The sequence below is a fragment of the Halichondria panicea genome, chromosome 17 (assembly GCF_963675165.1).
Source record: "Halichondria panicea chromosome 17, odHalPani1.1, whole genome shotgun sequence".
Classification (NCBI taxonomy): Eukaryota; Metazoa; Porifera; class Demospongiae; order Suberitida; family Halichondriidae; genus Halichondria; species Halichondria panicea.
Genome location: NC_087393.1, coordinates 2,659,711 through 2,681,592, shown reverse-complemented (window position 1 = coordinate 2,681,592; position 21,882 = coordinate 2,659,711). Strand labels below are relative to the sequence as shown.

Here is a 21,882-nt window from a genome sequence, read left to right as displayed (position 1 = left end):
GCACTGCACCGAATATAGCCTCGATTCCAGGCCGCTCTAGTGAGAGGGGCTGGGTAATGCCTAGATCCCAGGCCGCACTTCATTCAAGGCCGGTGAAAGAGGCTGGGGAGCTGCCTCTGGACTGAATTTACCATATTTATTGCGTGGGCTAACCACAGACCACAGTTTAATACAGAATCTACATGTAGATTGTAAGACTTGAGAAAAAGTTTTATATCTGCCACAGACACTGTCCCAGAATGAGTCAGCCTCATCACTTTGTATTTATTGAACTCGAGAGAGAAATCCGTAGCAGCGTAACAGACAATACGAATCTTATTGCGTTACTTGTTGAAAGGAATGTGCTTCGAGAAATTGACAGGAGCAAGTTTACTGGCAAAAATGGAATGAAATGTCTGACAAATTATATACGAATCAAAGATTTTGAGACATGTGTGACTTTTACCCAGTGCATACGTGACGTTGGTGTGAAAGACACCAATGTGGATGTGTCTATATTAGAAACAATACGAGGAGCGATTCGTACATTTGATGAGAGTCATTGTACACACTTTGAAGATCAAATTCCACACCTCAAGGCGTCTCTAGTACAGGATGTGATTTTGGCCGAAAGTAAAAGCCCAGTTACAGTGTTGAAGGATGACCTACATCCATCATCAAGTACAACATCAAGTACAAGTGGTGAGTTTGAATGGCATTTGATGTCGCTCTACTGTTTTTTTAGTTTTGAAATTTCCCACACTTTGATCTATCATAGTACATGTATCATAGTACATGTATCTTGATTGGTTTAGTAATACTATGAACTGTGCATTTCATCAAGAGTGCATGAATGTAATTATAGCTGCCTGTTTTATGTGGCTTGGGCCTACGGAAATATCATGAATGCTCTACCGCCGCAATTGGGTAGTATAACAATAGTATAACAGGCAAATCTAAGTAATCGTCTACATGTATTATAACAATTTTACGATACACGTACAGTAGAACCTCGATTGTATCCGGGCACCTTGGTTCCAGAGGCAGGCCGGATAACTGAATATGAATGAATAGATAAACCACGCCTCGATCTACCCACTTAATTGATAAACAGCAGTGCACATGGTTGCCTACGCATGCGCAGAAAATAAGCACCTGCTAAGAGCTGTAATGCACATTTAAAGGACACGCCCATTCTCGTTGACCCTATATCATTGGGAAAGTTGCCAAGCTGGATAATCGAGGTTCTATATACTGTATAAGATTTTTACCTTTTTAATTAATATAGCTCTCAATGAAATGGACGTCATAAACCTTGTAAATGGCCCAATACAAATTGAAGTTGGACCTGAAGGCGGTAAACTGTCTTCACCAATTACTGACTTCGAGATTGATATTCCTCCAGGAGCAGTAAAAGTCCAACTGACACTTAAAGCAGGAACGTGTGCATGTGGCAAATTCGAATTGCCGAGCGATGTGTATCGAATCAGTGATTTTATCTGTGTAACTGCCAAAGGAAACCTTACCTCTCCGGCTACAGTTCATATTGCCCACTGTTTAAGCATGCCTGAATATAGAAACACCTCTGCAATAGCTGTTTTTCACACCGATATGTCTCACTACAATGAGGATGGAGTGTTCGTCTTTTCGATCATTGAGGATTTACCAGAAATTTCAGCCAAAAAACCGTTCGTATCCTTTAAAGTAACAGAGTTTTGCATTTTCTGTGCAGTTTATCGGCCATCGTTTTATAGAGGAGTTCAGAAGCAAACGTACTCAAGTAAACGCTCTGTCAATAAGCATACTCATACTAAAACTCAGAAAGGATTTCTACCACCATACGTTAGACCACATATTCCAAAATTAGACTATGTATTGCTTTTTTATGAACAAAATAACGAGAGGAAAACATTGTATCAAGTTTTAATCTATGCATGTGTGAATTGTCCTGGTGCAATAGAGGTAAGGCTATTATATTATTGCTGTACATAATGTATTTAGACTCACTATGTATAATTATATATACAGTTGTGCAAAAAGAGAATGAAAGAGAAGCCTGGATCATGGAAAACACCTACCGTATATGCTCGATCAGAGGCCGCTCTTGTATAAAGGCCGCACTCAAATAGTAGCCTCCCTTGCTAGCAAAATGAAACATTTAGTAGCCGCTCTCAAATAGTAGCCTCAGTGAACTTTGACTCTAGCATTTCTGCACGTGGCAGCCAAAAAAATTATTACTAGCAGCTAGCTACATGTACGTAGCTACAAGTAGCAGCTTGTTAGTGCTTCACAAAGACTTTCTCATGGCAGAGTTCAAGTTTATGCAGGTGAAAACAACTTTTGATGACAAACTAAATTATCTGGAGCTAATAAACGCCTCTCTTGAATTGTAGCCTCCTCTTCCAGCAAAATGAAACATTTAGTAGCCGCGGCTCCTGATCAAGCATATACAATTTTACTGCATCAAAAATAATTTTTATGTGTGATCAATTGAAAAAAGAATCAGAAGAATGGGAAGTCACTCCTAAAAAGCAATATGTAAGTGAATGTAGATGTGTATACGAAAGAAATTGTGATCATGATCTGTAGATTAACGAGTGTGATATCCAAAAAGCAACTGTAAAACATTACGCTGGCAAAAAAGAGGACAGCAGGATCGCAGAAGAATACATTACAGATGATCTATACCCTCCGAGTATGGTTATGGACATCCACCAAGTCTCACAACATGCATCCCATCTTAAGGTTGATTAATAATCAAAGATGCAAGAGATGGAAATAATATTCTTCCAGATACTTACGGAATGTGTTTACAACCAGCTGGTAAGCTAAGCTAAGTCGTATTAATTTTAGTGCCTCTAAAATTTGGGAATCATGGTTTACTGCCGGTATTGAAAGACCTCTCTACTGTAGGGGTGTGGTCATTTAATCCTCTATCCTCGAAAATACAATCATGCAGTATGAGTAATCGCACAAACAAATATTAGCTTCGAAAATAACCCGCTATGATATGGTATTATGCATTTTGCCAGTGATTGTATGTTCCAAGCGTGCACTAATAATTATACCTTAAGGTGACATAATTATTTTCGTAGGTATTAATTTTTGCTGTTTTCTGCGAATGAGAGTAAAATCGCAAAAATTTGTACTGCAGGAAAATGCAATGAATCTTATTGTTAAAACATTTGCGAGTATGTATGAAACATTAATTTCACGACTTTTAGTAGAATTTAAATACCAGCAAAATGCAGCTAAACAGTGAAATCGCAAACAAATCTACCTGTGAAAATATATGTCACCTTAAGGTAGTTCTGAACCTGTTAAACATGGAACTACAGTATACCACTGTACGTATCACCAGGCAATTTAATAAGAATAATAGGCAATAATAGGCAAAGTCAAGACCTATCTATAGCTATTGGTACCTGAGTAAGTGTACACTGTATAATAATTTATTATGGATTGCCCTATTTATTAGCCTCGACTCAAGTCCGCTCTAAAGCGGCCTTGAATCGAGGCTACCTATTTATTATATAGGTCCACATACATTCTAGCTGTCATGGTGGTGCATGCCGATTATGCCTCAATATCACTAAATTTGTATATAATTATATGTCTACAACATTTACAGCACATGTATATAAATCACATGTATAGGTAACCATAGGTAGCGGTTACTAGAATATTTTGCTGGTGAAACAAAAATTAATGTTTGCAAATGAGCCAAATCAGCAGAAAAGTTAAAGTTTATACCCTTTGAATTGTTTTGGTAGTAGTCTGGGGGCCAGACTTAATATCTCGAGGGGAAAATCAAGTAAAGCTAGTCTGGAGACTCATACAGCATTTCCGTGTGCTCTAGCGGAATGTGGCCAAAGCCAATGAAATTCACATCCTATGTCATGTGATTTTTAAATGTGAGTATTGCGTCTGAATTTGGTTAAAGCCAATGAAATGAGAGTATATTGCTACATCTACTACTTCTTTAAACCTCCATTGTCTCTAACTAATGGATATTCCAAGTTAAGAGCACGCGGAAATGCTGCAAAAGTATCCAGACTTTTTCTCCCTTCTCCCCCCACCCCACCCCCCCCCCCCCTGAGAAAAGGTCTGGCCCCCAAACTAGCGTTTTGGCAAGCGTCATTACCAGTACTAATTTAGGTTTGGAAATTTCATTTTGCGAAGTGATCAACACTAAACAAGTTTGGATATGTTTGATGCTCGCAAAACATTCTAGTACGGTAATACGGTACTTACAACTATGCATATTAATTGGCGAATAATCAAGTGTTTTACTCATTTCAATTTTTCTTTAGCAGAAGCTCATATTTCAACTGTGTTAATTAAGAAACCACTGTCAGCTGAGGAAGAAAAGTGTTTAGAACAAACCGTTACTACTCCATCATTAGCGAGGTTGTCACAATACATAAGGCATTGGAAGCTTGTTGCCAGCGAACTCTCTTTGTCTACAAATGACGTGGAGTGCCTTGAATATGAAAATGAAAATATGAGGGATCTTTCAGAACTGAAGTATTAAATTCTAAACACATGGTATAAACGTTCCAGCAATAGACGTTACAAAGATTTAGTGGATGCTCTTAAGAAATGTGAAGAGAATGAAACTGTGAACTATATTTTTCAAAACATCAAAATGCTTAGCTCACACTAGCTAGTATATGTAAATATTACATTCCTCATAATTTTATTTTGTGACTATGTCTCTGATATAAGGTGGAAGACGACTGAAGACCTCAGATTGTTGTAATTGATGTATATTGACGGCAAGAATACACCACTCAGTCAACGACAGAACACCTGCGAAGCAAAACTTCATAACTTTACAGGTGCACAGATTGACATAATATTGTACTGCTACCTAACATCAAGGCCGTGAATATGACTAAGCCAGGTATAACTATGATATCATTAATACTATATAAAAGCCTTACCGAAACTAAAAATAGTAAGGTCAGTAGAGACATGTCTATCGGATTTAGAAGAGCGTCGTATATTTCCTCCCAAAGTGACCAACTCTGCTTTTTCATCAAAATAATAACCTGCCATCATATGGCCCATCTTGGAGTTCAAACTAAGATGAACCTGCAAAATTAATGAGTGATAAACATCAAGATTATCTAAATAATATTATAGTCGATTTCACACCTCAGTCCATTTCATAGTCACTGCGTTAAGAATCCATATGTCATTGCAATGTCTACTATCAGCTCCTTTCCCCCACAATATCAGCAAATGTGGATCAACATTCGGATTTTCTTCACTTGGATCATAGATAGAACAAGCAGTGTGGTAACTCCTCCGAGCTGGCCATGGTTCGCTTGGAATTGGCTGCTTAATTGCTCCACTCCAGGCCTAATACAGTTTGAACACAGTAATTAATATGAAAATAGCATAAACTAGGGTGACATGTACAGGTGTCATGAGGTGAGCATAAGAGCATGCCACATTTAAATCCATAATTGACATAGCAATTTTGTATGTGTATAATTACACGATACGATCACCTGTCCATGCGTGGCTATTTGTCGTAAATACATCTCAAGGGCGAGTGAAGTGAGCACCTACTTGTCTGTATACATGTATATTTGCTGTTGGGACTCGTAATCCTTATCAACTTCTACATGAGTTATTTTGCATATGCACAATAAGCTAGCTATACTTGTACAATCATAGTGTGCTTACAGCAGTAAGCTCAGACAGAGCGCAGTGACTCCTGAGACCACAGGCACGCTTGCAGCAGATTAGAGCAGCTGCATATGCACCCAGCTTTTTTGATACTGCTGTGGCCACGTTGCTATCATTTTTGAAATTTTCACTTTGTGTTTAGAGCGGATTACCATTCTCACAATGGCAGCTAATAGGAGAATGGTCTAATGAATCTAGCATGGGGTTATTGGGGCCCTAGGAGCTATCACTACTATAAAACAGGCAACAGCAAAAAAATAATTCTTCGGTGCTATACTTATACACAGGAGGACAGAAGGTATGTCATTGATTTAAAATAGTGATGCATTTCTGTGTCGTACAACACTCACCATCACTTCAAAATTGAATAGGTAGACATCAGACATATCTCCACCTTGATGATATCCTCCAAAAAGAACAGCTTGATGTGGACTGACCATATTGAAAGTGAAAAAGCACATGGGGGAGGCCTCTTCTGAGGATCGTTGAGCTCAACATCAGTCCAGCAACCTGTGTAATAATTAAGAGTTGTAGCATGCATGTCAGTCATACAACTTCGATTCTATTTGCATTAAAAGTAGCCCCGAAATTCTATGGTTCATTATATGGCTACACCACACCATTAATGATTGGCCATGTTTATGGGTAAAGGTTTCGCTGCAACCTTACTGTGTGATGTCATAGGAATGCGTCGTCTTATGTGGTTACCGGTAACTGGTATGCCATAAACTTATAGTTTTAGCTGATCAGAGATCATTAGTTGTCTGTCACAATGGAATTTACCAGGCTCCACCCAGCTAGATCACTCTCAAAGGTAGTTGCTGCGAGCATAATTATCCAGTTAGGTAGTCTAATTACGTCTACAATGTACATTAATGCACTGACCTTTTTTAATATCAAATAGGAACATCTCATTGTTGAAACCGTACGTGAGCTCCCTTTTAAACTTTTGGGCTGAGAAGTACTTCGCCCCTAGTTGAAGAGAGTCGATAAGAGGACTGATACCACCGAAAATAAATATTTTCTCGTTATACAGGACACTCCCTAGTCCATAACGTGGTGAAGGCTTTACGGCATCATCGGACATTGCAACACAAGACCAGGTGTTGGTGATTGTGTTGAATTCATACAAGTCTCCTATATAAACACCATCATTAAAGCCACCAAAGACATAGAGACTCTCCTCGAACCCCACCATTGTTGGTCCATCACCGACATGGGGAATATCCCCGGAGGTAGGATACTGCTCCCAGTTTCGTGAAGACAGGTTGTACACATCCATATAGCTCTCATCAGAATTAGGGAGATTGTCTTCTATAGGACAACAATCACCTCCTACTTCAAGTAGGAATTGAGTGTGGCCACCCCAAACATACATTTTGCAGTTGAGGACTGAAACACATGCTCCTGATCTGGGTTGAGGTAGTTTTAAACTGAGCTCTGTAGGTCCTTTCTCTGGTATAGTAACTAAAGACAGCATCATATAAACGAGACGTCTACTGTAGATCTAAGTCTAGATTCCATTTGATTCAGCATTCTACTTTCAGGGGGGGGGGGGAGGGGGAGGAGTCTGGTGAGTAGAACGATTTGCAAGCTCTGCACATTCAATCTGTGCAGATTTTGACCAAGGATTCTACAACATCTTAGTAACTCATGTCACAGCACAGTAGAATGGTGGTTAGAGTTCAACCATTAGTGAAGATTATGTTAGTGACTGCCCTTTTTTCTTACAAGGTAAGCTATATTGATTGTAAATCTATTTCTTCTTCCATGCATGTGTGGCATAGATCCTATAGTGCTATTGAATATGTTACTCTTTATTCTTTACTCTTAATTCCAGCTTCAAAACAGAGCTGATGCTGCGTTTGAGTTCCATGTCACATTGCACGTGTACAACAATTTGAATCACACTCTTGGTATAGCTCCCAACATTCAATGCTGCGATGGAACTGACTCCCCAGACATGTGTGCCGTGAATTGTGACAACAAATTTGTTTTATGCCTTCGAGAGGCTCAATTTTCCAATATTATGGGTATTAGTGATACATGCACACATGGACGAATTAGCACTCGGCCTGCCAACAGTGATACGATTGCATTTGAGATGGGAGATGGAGTAATTCAACTCTCCCCATCCAACGCGGAGTCATCAGCCCCTAACCCAGTAGTTTTTACTGGAGTATCTTGGCCTGTAAGTCCAATATATAGTATTCTATAGATCTATATAATACATGCACTTTGTTTAGTATCAATAGTGCGTGTATACTTGTACAATTACATGTCATGTATTGACTGTATGACTGCATGTAGGCGTTTTTTTCTGCATTTGGACGCAAAACAGCTAGTTAATTTGTTGTTTGCACACACACCAATTACTGGTATATAGGGTGTTGCTCAGTTTGCCATTGAAGTCATTGATGCTGATGATCCTATGGGTGCTGAAAATGATGAATACGTTGATACTGTGATTGTTGACTTGTCTAGCCTCACACCTTCTCCCATCTCAACACCAATAGCTTCCTATTCTGGACTGCTGGGACATGCGATATTTAGCATGGCTTTTCGTTTGGCTTGTTCTGCCAATTACTATGGGGCCAACTGCTCAAAGTTTTGTGAGCACAGATACAATAGTCTTGGTCACTACAGATGTGATACACTGGGGAACATTGTTTGCAAACCAGGATACACTGATGAGAGCACCAACTGTGTACAATGTGTACCACTTACCAATTGCTGTAAGTTCCATGAAATGCCGTGAATTAGGAGATTATTATGAGATATGCTAAAATTAGGAGGTTATATGAGATATATGCTATACACATGCGTTAAGACCCAAACAAATCCTTATATACTTTTCATTGAATGATAGCCTATTTCGTGCATACAGCTTCTGCAGGTGGATACTGTAACAGTCCTGGGGAGTGTGTTTGTAAACCTGGATACAACGGCACACTCTGTGATATTGGTGAGAAAGTTATCGTCAATAAGCAAATCCCACTTAATTTCTATGCCTTATATAGGAGGGGCATGCATATATACACGCAATTTATCACAGTAGCATGTAATGAACATAATTATAGATATAGATTTAATTTCCTTTTATCAAAAGGTTGAAAATTTTATACCTTGCCGAAAGCAAAGATCACGTCTTTATCCCTGCATTGTTATCTGCTTCAGATCTTGACCCTTGTGGTCACAATGATCATTGCCTGCATGGTGGAAACTGCACTAACAATGGTCCAAATATGTATCATTGTTCCTGCCCTGAAAATTATGTGGGAGAGAACTGCCACAGAAGCCCTTCGGAGTGCACTGTGGGAAACTGTATGAATGGAGGAACTTGTAAGGTATATACGTATACTACACCTTTTTAGGATGTATTGAGGGTGTGTCCATAACTGAATTCGATTTATAGGTCATGGTTTATTTGACTATATATAGGAAAGATTTTGTTAACTTATAAGTGAGTGAACACTGTTCTGTTGTGTTATCTATATGTATGCAGGATGATCATTGCGTCTGTCTAGAGGGATTTTCAGGTGCCCTGTGCGAAGTGAATTATTGTAAGTGCTAATAACTTATAACTCAGTTTTGCACACTGATCCAACACCCTATCCAGCCAAACCAGATAGTAGCCTACTTGTGGTCATCCTCTCAACTACACTGGTCTTCACGGTCGCAATAGTGCTCATTATCACTGTGATTGTAAGCTGTGTTGTCAGAGCAACTAAGAGACGAAACAGAGTGCAGAAAATGAGAAGTGAGATATATTTGCAATTAGTTGGGTTCCCTCATCCCTGTAATTTATATCCCCTACTGTAAGAATGTGACGTATCACAGCACCACAATCCAGTGCTTATTATGGTTGTATCAAATTACTGTCACCCGTATTTTGACGGCCCATTATAGATGTCACATAATGGTAAACTATTGTATAGCGGGTAATTTCGGGGGGTCAAAACATTCGTGACTGAACAATATTTCGTCAATTCGTGGTTGCTGCTTGCACTGCAGGTAAAGGTGGTCAACAATTATAGCTTCATTTGTGGGTAAATATTCGTGCTCAGGGTTACGAAAACCGAAAATGTTTATCCCGTAAAATTATCTGCTGTTTGGTATAGCTGATTTAAATGATCATAACGTGCAGGTGTGGATGTGCATGTACCCTCACCAACTGACGATATTGAGCTTCATTGCAACAATAGCTATGCTCGTCTGGCTCCACAGCATATCGACCATCCTTACTACTCTGTCATACCACTCACACAAGATGGCAATGGCAATGGCAATGGCAATGTCCGATCAGACTCTCTACCTCCCAGTGTGCAACTGGCACTAAGGCAACCAAGTGACCCCCAATACTATGTGAACGAAGGCCTGGGGCCACCTTCTTCAACAGGTTCCCGAAAGGTTCCACTTCCAATTCCTAATGTCAAAGCGAGTTCCAAGACCTGTAAGGCGAGTGTGAATGAAAACTATGCCATCAACACCTCATCCACTAATCTGGTATCATAATAATCAATTTATCATTGCTGAACTTATAATTATTTTAAGCAACAACTATAACTATACCATAATAATTATATTGACTGTGCGTTTTCTGTATTACAAAACAATCATTGGTTGTGTTCTATTTTAGCTTGGAGAAATGTTGTATCTACATGTATATAATTAATCTGTGGCATTAACGGGACAGAAGCATGCACTGATGAGAGATAATTTTTCACTTAATGATACATGCATATTAAAATTTATTTTCAAATAATTCCATGGTGGTAAAACGAATAGTTATCAGATAATAAAAACAATGAAACACCACACAACTCACACAACAACCTGAGCAATATCAATCCTACTGTAGTCTGGGTCTCCCCCTATGACTATTAGATTGTTATCTGGTAAAACAGTGACACAACATAGTTTCCGTGCCGACGGCATGCCTTGCACAGGAGTCCATGTATTGCTCTGCGGATTAAAAATCCATATCCATTCTGCAGCGACAGAATTTGCAGATTTTGTCACCTCCTCTCCGCCAAATGCTAGCAGTTGGTTTTCTTTCGATACAGCAGTCATCTTGATAAACGGACAGTCTTGTACTCTAGTCCATGTCAGTTTTGACGAGAAAAGTGAATTCACAGAAATGCTAGCGAGTATCTGGAATCGACTACAGGCTGATAAAATTTTTTGGACTGATGCGACAAAAACAGATTGCTGGAAATTTGTGTTATCTGTACCACCTAACATGTAGACAAGATCCCCACACACCACTACTGAGTGACCAGCAATCTTGATCGGAAGTCGAGCCGAACTTTCCCAAGTCTGAGAAGGAATATGTAGGACCTCAACAACATTCAGTGCCGTGTTATTGTCATCTAGACCACCAGCTACAACCACATACTCGGCGTATACAAACACAGATGCAGACGACCGGGGAGTCGGCATAGGAGGAAATCGCTCCACCCAAATCTGAGCCTTGCTGTCGTAGGATTGTACCGCTCCTGTACACTTGCCATTAACCGCACTTAAACCACCGATGAGAACCAGCTCATTTTGTACGATTGCAGATGCACTTTGGTACTGTGGGACGTCCGGGGTGGCTCTTTTCCAGCGAGTGTAGTCTTGGATCGGGCAGTAAAAGACACCCTTGTTGGGCAGACCATCCTCCATTTCACCACAGCAGACGTATAGTCTACTTCCCAGGTCATGAGCTTTGAGGGTGGATCCTTGCAGGCCTTCCGGTAGGCAACGGTGAGTGTACCACGTCAGTCGGTCCTTGCCCATCAGCCCCTCAGCCATGCCCATGGGAAGCAGCTCGTCAGAAGGTGTGGTCACTGGGCTAGTTCCAGGCGATGATTTTGATGAGGATGATTTTTTGATTCGTTTTCTTGGACGTGGGGACGATGACTTCATTCGTTCAATACCCGACTTGACCATTGTAGTCTCAGCTGTAGCAAAATTACCCTAGTTAGGACTTTGTAATAGGTATATCATGGGCATGAGGTACCTATGAGTCGTAGTGTTCCAAAGCCTGAGGACTGAAGGACACTACATTTTAACCCATAGATTACTGTGCAGTTAACGATTGAGACTTGAGATAAGAGGGTCAGTTTCTAAAAGCATTCGAATAACTTCTCATGCCATAACTGTCATATGTGTAAATGCTGTCTTCCATAACATACCTGATACATGGATTGAGCTATTCAGAGAACCAGCAACATGTTCATTCTCTTTCAATGCTTCAGAGATTTCGCTCTTCCCTTTGCGTTTCTTTAAGAATGGAATCTTCGTTTTCTTTTGGGCTGTTTGTTCCTAATCAAAAGAATAAATTTTAGTTTTTGCTCTCCACAACAGTTTGAAAGTCATAACTCCTTGCCCATACACATGTACATGTACAGTGCAGAGGAGGTTGTGACATTCCTAAATTTTCTGCTCACGTTACCATAGATACTGAACAGCCATTAGTTATGGCTACTCTTGCTTTGCTGAGCTTATAATACCTGACTAGCTGTGTCTCTATTATATAGGACCAGGATTATAGCTAGACTATAGGGTAGGTATAGTTCAGTTGGTGCTGTATTGGCTGGCAAGAATCTACTAAAAACTGTATAACTCGTTAGAATAGAGGGGATCGGTTGGTAAATATATTTAAAGTTGCCAGAGGGACACTTAACGTTTGCCTTCAGTCTCCAATGACCGTGCAACAACAGCTAGAAGTTTACATAGAAAATCATTGTCAATAAGCTGTGCCAGCTCAGCAAAAAAAGTGGTGCACATGATCGTGTCCTACCTCCTATGTGTACAGTGCATCCAGTCTAGAGAGTAGATGACCACAAATGTGAGTAGTTGCACTTTATGTGTATCTTAAGATTGAAACATTTTGTGCTGATACCATTATTGTGTAGGTGAATGAATAAACTACAAAAATATTTTCCCAAAAGTTGTCAGAGTGGGAAATCTATTTAGGTGAAAACGGGGGTGATCGTAAAAAAATGTATGTACTGTTCTATCAGAGGAGGTCTGCGTGCACGAATCACTACAAGTTCAGTGCATTGATGTCATTGCGGTCACGTGATAACATCCAGGTTAATTACACTAGCACTTGTAGTGAGTCTTACACGCATTTCATACCTCCTCTGCTGTTCACCACTTTATGTTGCCATGGAAACATTTTTGGATTTGTAGCTTATTCATTCTCAATGGTATCAGCACATTTTCTTAGATACTCAATCATACATGTACATGCAACTCACACATTTGTGGTAATAATTATAACCAGTGTTGCAAGCGTGCGCTTGCTAATGCCTCTCACTATGTTATTCTTTCGCTCAAAAAGTATTAGAGTGTTTTAGTAGTTTCTATAATGAATTTTACATTAAAGTTAGCTTATCTATATAAACCTACTGAAAAGAAAAGACTTGTTTGCATATATTGTTGTTATCTATTGTGTTTATTATGGTATCATTGTAGTGTTTTGTGGTCTCAAGAAAGAAAAAACTGATTCTTCCAGAATCTGGACTTCAGTGCATATTTTAACTGAGAAGACAAGATGAAAAGAAAAGACTTGTGTACATTCATATTGTTATATCTAGCTGTTGTATATGTATATGGTAGCTTACCAGGCCCTAGTGCCCTCAAGAAAAACTGTCTGATCTGGATTTTATTCTCTCACACGTGGGGGCAAGCGCGCATGCGCATACGTACACAGAAATAAGGGGTGTGTCTGCAAGGTCAATGGCTACTAACAGTATAGCTAGTTTTACAGCTCTTTTCTGACTCTTGTAGCTACCTTAAGGTGACATATTTTCGCGTGTATTAATTTCTGCTATTTCTGCGAATGAGAGTAAATCGCAAAAAAAGGCCGCCCTCTTGTTTAATGTATCCAGATCTACATTTCGCAAAAAATTATACCGCAAAATATACAAAACTGTAAAAACGCAAACAAATCTACCTGTGAAAATATGTCACCTTAAGGTAACAAAAAGCTAGCGCTTTAGTGCAAGACTAACTTATAAGTTGAATAGAAACTTTGTGCGAACAGATAATGACGAAAGATTCTGAAGAGACTGCAACAGCCTTCAATGTGAGTCAAACTAGCCATAACTCGAGAAAGAAGCTTTAGTTTGCTAATCCACGAATCAAAATCCAAGAGAACGTGGCTAGAAGCCTATAGAAGCTGTTAGTTTTCGTCGCATTACAACCATTGAGCAGTTATAGTAGGAACAGACACACAGACACACACACAGTCAGCTTTACCGTATCCCTCGTGCGGCTACGCCTCGAGGCATAATTACTCTCAGATCGACTGCTTTACAAATATTATATGCACACACTGTAAGTTTTATCTGCAGATTTGACTTACTTTGATATTCTCTAACAACACCTCGTGCTTCAGTTTGACTTTGGTTAGCTGCGAAGAAAACAAGTGATCACAGGTACATGTACATACATGCATGTAACTAGAGCGCCTGAAGTAATAAACCTTCAGTGGTTTTATAATTATTATAACCTCTCCAAACCAAAACTTTGTACTGTGAAAAGCAGTAGTATAAGTAGTATTTAAAAGAACATGGAAACCTAGCAGCAAGGGCAATAAAAGTAAACGAAAAGAGAACAATCAGAGTTGAACGCTGGCTTTGAAAACGGGTTGTGGTGCATAGAGTTTTACAAGGTTGACATGCATTTGGGAGCTCATAGTATATAGAGTCAGCAAAGAAACCCGAAGTCATCCCATGGGCTGTAATAGTACGCATATAATAACAAAAGTGCCGAATTAAAGCTGTGTGCATGTAACTAGCTTAATAGCCAACGTGCAAAGTAAGCTTCAGACTCAGAATACACAGACTGAAAAACCAACAAACTACTGTAACCTGTCACTGTCCCACGCGCCGCGGGTTAATAGTAACATAATTATTGCGCTGACGAAAATTAAATACACAGAGAACAATAGACAATTCAGTTACTCAGATTTTGCTGCGATATTATACTAGGAAGGATTGCCAAACAATCTACGTCATTGTGTATAGTTACCTCATCCAGGATCTTAGCAGTGTATGACCTCTCCTCCTCTAACTTTCCCTCCAATCTACCCACTTCTGTGTCCTGCAAGTACATGTATGCAAACAATGACACAGACAGTAACAGCAAGACGCCGAATGTACTTATTGGGTCATCTCACCAATGTATGTACACATGTGCGGCTGTACACAATATGTACTTTAAGGTTTACAAATATTTATTAATGACCCACAAGCACAGATATCCATGCACAGATATACATAAGATCACACACACACGAGCTAAAACTTTAATATAAAATAGCCCTTCACACACAAGCAAGGGTGAGGTGAAATAAACAGATGACATGGATTGGCTGTATTATGGATTGAATATACTGTAGTGCTAGAAATGTATGCGTGATACAAACTAATGCTATTTATGTCAGCGCCTATCAGAATTTGTATCGCACAATTTACATTGGCCCTTAAAGGGTCTGTTCGAGGCCTGTATAATCCCCATTGAAATTGCGGCGGGTAATTGAGGAAATCAATTAATCGCGTATAATTGCATAACGTTTTTGTCGCCTTAAAATTGGTACGAATTTATTTTATGCTCGCAATATATTTCTAGCACTACGGTACAGCAATTTCCGAGTTCTAGATAAGCAATGTCAAGCAAACAACATGACTCAGTGTACATGTGTGTAAGAGGCTACTCGTATTGGACAAGACCACCTCCAAGAGAAATAGTTAGGCTACATGTATAACATAAAAACTGTTCTAAATTGGCACTAAATGCAGGGATCACTGGTACCATGTACATATCAATCATAAGCTAAGGACGTGCACGTAAAGTAAATTATTATTAACAAGGTGCAAGGGTTGGAACAATGGACTGACCTTTATCAACAATTGATCTGTGAGATCAGTGACCTCCTTCTCTAACTCAGCGACATGGCCTTTGATCTCTTTAACCTCTCCGTCCTGTGTGTGTGTGTGAGGATACGTGATGGTTGACAATACATTTCTTGGCATTACTGTATTATGGGGGAAAATTAGTTAGGTTCTGTTCATACAGAATCAATCCGTTTTCATACTGTATAGCAAACAACTGTACATACATAGGCGTCATAACTTGTCAGAGTGTCATGTGATACATTGAGATGATATTTCTGATCACTCATACATGTAGCTCGTAACCTACTACATGTACATGTACCTGTGTCTTATCTACTCTTGACCTGTAGTAATATCCATGACTACAGTTTAGAGTTGTAATTTGCTACAATATAAATACGCATCACTAATCCACGATCCTCCTCTGATGCTGACATAGCCTTGTCCTCACGCCTACTTCCGCTCCTTATTAATTGCTTGGTGTAGTAGGCTAATACTGGTTCTACATTTTAAGTGGATTCACGTGATAATTGATGATGCGTGTCTAACCTCTTCTGCTGTACATGTAACCATTCGATGGTGCATTGGTAAACCAGGCAGCCTTAAATGTGGTCTGAACACCTGCACACGCTACCACATGGGAGCGTAATCATAAACAAAGAACACAGCTGGAGCTATTGTCCAGGTTAACAGGAGTCAGTGAACCCCAGGAACCCACCAGCCGCATACACCACATCTTAGCAGTACAATTATAATAACATCTTGGACACTATTACTTACAAGTTATAAAAAGTATGCAGTCTTGGGTTGCAGCAAAAGAGATTAACTGCTATTTTACACCACCTCACCTTGACTGAAGCCAGCTGGCAGCTCTCCTGGTATGCCTTGCTCTCCTTCACTTTCTCTAGCCGAACACACAGCTGCAGTGCACCTGGCCGACTGCGTGGGTTGTCCTCTAGACACTCGATGGCCAATGCCCGGAGAGGATTGGATCGTCCCATTAGGTCCAGGTGGTCTTTTCTCCGATCTTTCTCCGATATCATTTTACTGAATCCCAGTCGCCCTGTGCTAAACTCTGGCCCTGGTTTAGGAAACTTGTGACATCTGATCTGAATCACGTTCACCCCGAGTGCAAAGATGTCCATTGCAGAAGTGAGATCTGCCGGAACTTTCCTGACCTCAGGGGGCATATACACAAGGGTACCAGGTGCAGGAGTGTCGTCCCAGCGTAAGAATGAGCCTTTGGCTACCTTAGCTACTCCCAAGTCGGTGATTTTTGCTTTGTGTTCTTCGCTGAGCAGGATGTTGTTGCTGGAAAGGTCTCGATGCACTATGGCTGGCTTGAAGGCTGTGTGCAAATAGGCCAACGCTTGAGAGACGTCTTGGCAAATATTGACCTCAATGTGGAAAGGGAGGGATTTTGTACGATAGAGAAGGCGTGATAAGCTCTCATGCATGACTTCCATGACGATCACTGGCAGTTTTGTGTGCTTGTCGGCAAACACACCTAACAACTGAACCACATTGGGGTGTCGGATTTGGCTAAGTTTGTCACATTCATTGTAGAAGCTCTGCAATATTAACTCAGTCTGCTGATCCAGCTTTTTCATGCCAGCCGGGAACATGGAGGGCTTGAGCTTCTTGACAGCACAGAGCAAGCCAAAGTACTTTCCCAGTTTGACAACACCATAAGCTCCCTCTCCTAACAACTTGGACTCCAGCACCTCCACGCCAGTGATGAGGTAGTCCTTGGGAAGACCCAGGGGCTTGCCTTCTGACATTGCTCTGATCTTCAATAGATTGAACTTCAGGTAGATCTAGATCTACGTCTAGGTCATGGTATAATCTGGTAGCTAGCTATATATATACCGGTAGATATAGATCTCTAGGCTTTGTTCTTGCTCGGTACACGGCGCGGTGTTCTTTAATCTTGGCGTGGCTCTGAGGTGGCACTCCCCCTTGCATGCATGTTGAATTGATGTTCATTGGTAGGATCTACCAATGACGATTATTTCCTACTAAGTTTCAATCTGACTGCTCACTGCACTAGCTAGCACAGCCTAGCCTAGCCACTGGTGGTAATACTATGTCGACAATAGGATTGGGACTGATGATAGTCTTTCTTTCATTGGCAACATTTGTACAAGTAAGTAGATAATCAGTCAACATCAGCAGTTGATATACGCCATCCATTTATTCACAGTTGAATGATCCTGACTCTCTGATTTGGATGGTGAGTGTTTTTATGAGTTGATGTAAATTACAGCGCAAGAAAAAAGACTTTGGAGACTTGGACGCACTTTTTGAACCCCAAAAATTGCGTTCTGCTGCTAGCTCAATGTGTTCAATGTCTTCCGAATTTTTTGAAACTACACCACAGCGTAAGCAAAAAGTTTGTGACATGTTTGACTAAACTTTTTTAAGCTCTCACAGATCTATTTGCTTATGCTGACAGTGGCATAGTTTGAAGCAGTTCGGAAGAGTTGAACCACATCGCCAAACAGTCCAGTGTCAAGTGCCAGAAAAAAATTAATTACAGCAACCGTATGCGCTTGTTAGGCCAACATGGCACTTAAATTTTGGTGCCGCTGTAATTACATAATTACGGTAGTGTGTGTGATTGAATGACATAAATGCAGATCTGCGTAAATTATCTAAAATCTAGCATAGATACTATAAAAGAGAGAGGATTGGAAACGAAGACCCTCGTGATACCGTCTGTGTTTCTGTGCGGTTCTAATCACATGTATATTATAGGTATTATAGGTATATGTTTCTCAATAAACTCCTGGTATACATACACCTGTAAGCATCATTCTAAAGTGTGAAAAAGTGCTGTATGTACTTAGCTACTTCACGACGATCAAGAATAATTATTCAAATTTTAGTCACCATTGATCAGAAGGCATAAAGTTCAGTTTTGGGGGTCTTTGAAATGTATGTAACCTACAATGTCTTGTAAGTGATACAGTTAGTTTCCTGCGGAAGAAGTGTAGTGGTCCCAGAACCACTACACTTACACTTCAATGTAAAACATCACGCGAACCGCTTCTGTTGCCAATCCCTCTCTTCTACAGTATCTATGATTAAAGCAAATAACAAAACAGTCCAGGTAAGCAGTGGGTTTAATTCACTTTCTTTATCTCAATGTCTGCAGCCGTATGTACCGGCATGTATAACTGAGTTTGTAGAGTATAAGAGATGTCCATTGCTCAGATTATCGTACCCTTTTATATATAGATGATTTATGGACTTCCTTGCCTGCTTACATTAGCAGCATTCATCAACAGAAACATTGTAGGTTAGTTGCTAGGTCAGTATAAATAGATCTATATGTATCTACAAGAGTACTCTTGGTATCTACCATACTTCGAAATAAGGCCCCCTTCTAATTATGCGCCACCTGATCATTTCGCCCATAATAATTATAGCACCATATAAATTTGTTATTTTTTCTTCTCTTGTGTACACTGTAGTCTCGCAACGTAATGATTAAAAAGTAGCCCCTTAATTATTTTACAGTATTCTACACAAATGTTTTTGTGGCTAAATTATGGCAGTTTGTACTGATACACCCTTATATTATGGTCCCCTACTGTAAATAGTCCCCCTGGACCACTTACAACAGCAAACAGTCCCTCAGCCCTAACTAACCCTCTATGAGTTTGGAAGGACATGCAGCCTATAGCAACCTATAGATGTTCATGCATGGCAGATCCTTCTGCCATAGACGGTTGAGACGGACTTATTTAGGATACCATGCAGTTATTACATCACAGTACTGTTTAGTAAAACACTTCCAGATTTGTCTTATTATCATTTTTTGTTTCTTGCAGAGTCAACATACTGGTGGATTGCTTGCACAACAGTTTTCACTGGAGTGCTTGCACTGTTTGTTTTACAAACTTCAATCACCTTAACAGTAGACAACGTTTTGCGTTGGGATGTAATCTCCACCGAGGAAGGAAGGTACATACGTATGATTGTATAATAATTTACATGCTGGATATAATTATATATTTTTTATGGATATTTTTATATGTAGGGAAGCTATCGGTCTTGGAATTGTTCTGATTTGGCTCATTTTGCTTTCACACAAGTAAGCCATGCACTAATTAACGGGTATACATTAATGCTAACAAAATCAAGTGAAACAATCTCTCAGTGCCAGAAAATGGAAATTGAGATCAACTTAAATTATTTAACTTGTTGATTATAGTGGTCCTGTCCCGTATACACATATATAACAGAATCAAATGGGTTGTACGTAAATACCCCTTTATAATTATTATTATTGCCACTCATAACTTAAGTATATCAGTTTACTGATCACCTGAATCCTCTCTGAGGTTTAAGGTTAGGGTCAACCGTTTGCTCATTAATTATTCATGAGCTTGATCTAGTGATCTTTTCCAGCTAGAATGAGCTGGAAGTACAGCTGAAACGCAGTAGTCATTTCATGGCTCAAATAGACATTTTTACTATAAAGCTTAGGTACAGTCTACTGTAGCTTCACTATAATTATGCAGGGCGGATCGAAGAGATATTTCGAAAAAAGACTACTGAAAGCTCACAAGAGGCTGTTTTCCTTGGCTCTGGCCGCCATTTTAAGTGGAGTTAGTCTACATATTATTATTTTGTGAGAGTTTCTTGGCCTGGAAAGAAAAAAACGCTTCGACCCGCCCTCCAGAATGGTAAGAAGCATCATATAAGAGCAAGAACACAGAGCTAGAAGTGTTTTTGGAAGTTTAAAATGACTACTAGTTTATGTTGTTTCTAGTAACTTGATGATCGCTCAGAGCTTCCACTGGAAAACGTTTTGAAGACTGATACTTGTCATACAGGATGATACACCAATATATTTATCATGTATGTGCTTCAAACTTCTCTCATGGCATTTATAGTTTCACAAAAATCATTATAAGAGAATCATGAATATTCATGAGCAAACTGTTTACCGTAACCTTAATTGTAACAGGCCAATGATTTAATATTTGCTCAGCTCATCGTCTTCATGGTATCACGCTATTGTACTGCTGTTCACCACTTCAACACTGGTCTTATGGGCGGCGTATAAAGAGTTTATTCAACCAAGAATTGAAGTTCCTGAACATTGTTCAAACCTTTTGTGACTTACTGCAGTTGATAATGTACCATTGTACACAATACTTCAACTAAGTCCGCCATGCATGTCTTCAAATCATGATATTCATTTTTGGCTGTGCTAAGCTTATAAGTTTGTCAGCCGATTAATTTAATTATGGCTAAAAATGCATGGGACAGCTCTCAATGTATACATGTACGTGAACCTGTGAACCTGTTGCCTGAGACAATGAAAGCACCCCGCCTTCCAAATGCAAAAGTATACTGGCTGCTGCATCAGTACTGTAGAGCCTTGCATGCGGTTACCAATAACTATAGCGTTCTAGAGCAAAGAAATAATGTAGAGTACGTAGCAACACTCCATGGACAAGTTGTGCTACGCACCCTTCTGCATGAAAAGGCTGCAATGCCATTCCAAGGTAGGCATAACTCAAGAACCAAGCATTATTTGCAAATCCACGAATTAAATAGAAACTCTTACTTACGCTTGAGCAGCTGTAGACAGACATGCACACACCTGCTAAATAGCTCTGTGTATGACTTTCAATATACTCTGTCAGGATATTTTCGTGATAAATTCAGTATTATAGGACATTTTACGGGAACAAATATCCAATAATGTTGCGCATGCGCAAGCAGTCAGTAGCAGGCCTTCTCTTCAGGGGAGGCCAGTGAAGGAGGATAATAGTATATGCATGCATGCATGCATTTACAAGCAGCGTGTGTGTTATAATTATTGTAATCAAGCCACCTCATGCACTTTTGATATCAATTCACATAGTTATAACACGGCTACGAGGAATTGTACTGAATCCCCGAGGGCGCGTAGCGTCCTGGGGGCTGAATGCAATATACATGTAGATCAAGCATCCAGACTGCACATGTTATAAATAGAAACACCAAAGCCCCTTTCCATACTATACCTACATGTTAAATAGAATATCATTGACCTATCATATGATAGCTAACCGCTCAAAAATGTTCTCAAAGAACAATTGTCAGAAATCTATTATCAAAACCATTCTTGGATGCACATGCCAATTACATTCTGCCTGAATTTTTTGTTTCACACGGCGTTTCATACAATCGCTCTCAGCAGCGCTGAGGAAAGACTGTTTGCTGTGTTTTGAACCCCAAAATTTTATAGGTGGAGCTTTGTCTATACCAGACAAAGATGCATGCACCTGGAGCTAATCTGTCAGTAAAC

General features: G+C 39.8%; 5 protein-coding genes across 8 annotated transcripts; 3 read left to right on the top strand and 2 right to left on the bottom strand.

The window, feature by feature from the left end:
* The first annotated feature begins 122 nt into the window (after window positions 1–122).
* Window positions 123–4,741, top strand: LOC135350924 (uncharacterized). 2 transcript variants are annotated; one of them, XM_064549789.1, is made up of 6 exons: window positions 124–681; window positions 1,268–1,819; window positions 1,852–1,941; window positions 2,008–2,517; window positions 2,569–2,802; window positions 4,293–4,741. In XM_064549789.1, the coding sequence occupies exons 1-3, from the start codon at window positions 240–242 to the stop codon at window positions 1,866–1,868; spliced, it is 1,011 nt and encodes a 336-aa protein (XP_064405859.1). In that variant the 5' UTR covers window positions 124–239; the 3' UTR covers window positions 1,869–1,941; window positions 2,008–2,517; window positions 2,569–2,802; window positions 4,293–4,741. The 2 variants fall into 2 exon arrangements, with proteins under 2 accessions (XP_064405858.1, XP_064405859.1); XM_064549788.1 differs by having other exon boundaries at window positions 123–681; window positions 1,268–1,941.
* A 324-nt stretch (window positions 4,742–5,065) lies between these two features.
* Window positions 5,066–7,057, bottom strand: LOC135351409 (uncharacterized). Its single transcript, XM_064550394.1, has 2 exons — window positions 6,565–7,057; window positions 5,066–5,076 (listed from the first exon to the last, which is right to left on the bottom strand). The coding sequence occupies exons 1-2, from the start codon at window positions 7,055–7,057 to the stop codon at window positions 5,066–5,068; spliced, it is 504 nt and encodes a 167-aa protein (XP_064406464.1).
* A 185-nt stretch (window positions 7,058–7,242) lies between these two features.
* On the top strand, window positions 7,243–13,284 carry LOC135350921 (delta-like protein 1). 2 transcript variants are annotated; one of them, XM_064549786.1, is made up of 8 exons: window positions 7,243–7,413; window positions 7,520–7,870; window positions 8,066–8,414; window positions 8,567–8,644; window positions 8,857–9,026; window positions 9,185–9,242; window positions 9,299–9,439; window positions 13,147–13,284. In XM_064549786.1, exons 1-8 carry the CDS (start codon window positions 7,333–7,335, stop codon window positions 13,227–13,229), a joined length of 1,311 nt encoding a protein of 436 aa, XP_064405856.1. In that variant the 5' UTR covers window positions 7,243–7,332; the 3' UTR covers window positions 13,230–13,284. The 2 variants fall into 2 exon arrangements, with proteins under 2 accessions (XP_064405856.1, XP_064405855.1); XM_064549785.1 differs by lacking the exon at window positions 13,147–13,284 and adding an exon at window positions 9,827–10,317 and having other exon boundaries at window positions 7,244–7,413.
* Window positions 10,416–17,536, bottom strand: LOC135350917 (mitogen-activated protein kinase kinase kinase 9-like). The gene is made up of 6 exons (XM_064549782.1): window positions 16,421–17,536; window positions 15,576–15,659; window positions 14,707–14,778; window positions 14,039–14,086; window positions 11,859–11,988; window positions 10,416–11,624 (listed from the first exon to the last, which is right to left on the bottom strand). Exons 1-6 carry the CDS (start codon window positions 17,351–17,353, stop codon window positions 10,504–10,506), a joined length of 2,388 nt encoding a protein of 795 aa, XP_064405852.1. The 5' UTR covers window positions 17,354–17,536; the 3' UTR covers window positions 10,416–10,503.
* Window positions 17,537–17,559: 23 nt separating this feature from the next.
* Window positions 17,560–20,830, top strand: LOC135350930 (transmembrane protein 220-like). 2 transcript variants are annotated; one of them, XM_064549794.1, is made up of 6 exons: window positions 17,560–17,718; window positions 17,776–17,805; window positions 18,813–18,873; window positions 19,409–19,541; window positions 19,618–19,671; window positions 20,575–20,830. In XM_064549794.1, exons 1-6 carry the CDS (start codon window positions 17,659–17,661, stop codon window positions 20,702–20,704), a joined length of 468 nt encoding a protein of 155 aa, XP_064405864.1. In that variant the 5' UTR covers window positions 17,560–17,658; the 3' UTR covers window positions 20,705–20,830. The 2 variants fall into 2 exon arrangements, with proteins under 2 accessions (XP_064405864.1, XP_064405865.1); XM_064549795.1 differs by lacking the exon at window positions 20,575–20,830 and adding an exon at window positions 20,102–20,568.
* Window positions 20,831–21,882: the final 1,052 nt, after the last annotated feature.

Coding starts and splice junctions, on each gene's coding strand:
- LOC135350930 (XM_064549794.1), top strand. CDS start 17,659: ATGTCGACAATAGGATTGGGACTGATGATAGTCTTTCTTTCATTGGCA. Junction 17,806..18,812: donor CTGACTCTCTGATTTGGATG/GTGAGTGTTTTT, acceptor TTTTATATATAG/ATGATTTATGGACTTCCTTG. Junction 18,874..19,408: donor CATCAACAGAAACATTGTAG/GTTAGTTGCTAG, acceptor TGTTTCTTGCAG/AGTCAACATACTGGTGGATT.
- LOC135350924 (XM_064549788.1), top strand. CDS start 240: ATGAGTCAGCCTCATCACTTTGTATTTATTGAACTCGAGAGAGAAATC. Junction 682..1,267: donor TACAACATCAAGTACAAGTG/GTGAGTTTGAAT, acceptor TAATTAATATAG/CTCTCAATGAAATGGACGTC. Junction 1,942..2,007: donor ATTGTCCTGGTGCAATAGAG/GTAAGGCTATTA, acceptor TTATATATACAG/TTGTGCAAAAAGAGAATGAA.
- LOC135350921 (XM_064549785.1), top strand. CDS start 7,333: ATGTCACAGCACAGTAGAATGGTGGTTAGAGTTCAACCATTAGTGAAG. Junction 9,027..9,184: donor TGAATGGAGGAACTTGTAAG/GTATATACGTAT, acceptor ATATGTATGCAG/GATGATCATTGCGTCTGTCT. Junction 9,243..9,298: donor CCTGTGCGAAGTGAATTATT/GTAAGTGCTAAT, acceptor CACCCTATCCAG/CCAAACCAGATAGTAGCCTA.
- LOC135350917 (XM_064549782.1), bottom strand. CDS start 17,353: ATGTCAGAAGGCAAGCCCCTGGGTCTTCCCAAGGACTACCTCATCACT. Junction 11,989..14,038: donor TGTTGTTAGAGAATATCAAA/GTAAGTCAAATC, acceptor TCTTTTGATTAG/GAACAAACAGCCCAAAAGAA. Junction 11,625..11,858: donor TAGCTCAATCCATGTATCAG/GTATGTTATGGA, acceptor ATTTTGCTACAG/CTGAGACTACAATGGTCAAG.
- LOC135351409 (XM_064550394.1), bottom strand. CDS start 7,057: ATGTATGTTTGGGGTGGCCACACTCAATTCCTACTTGAAGTAGGAGGT.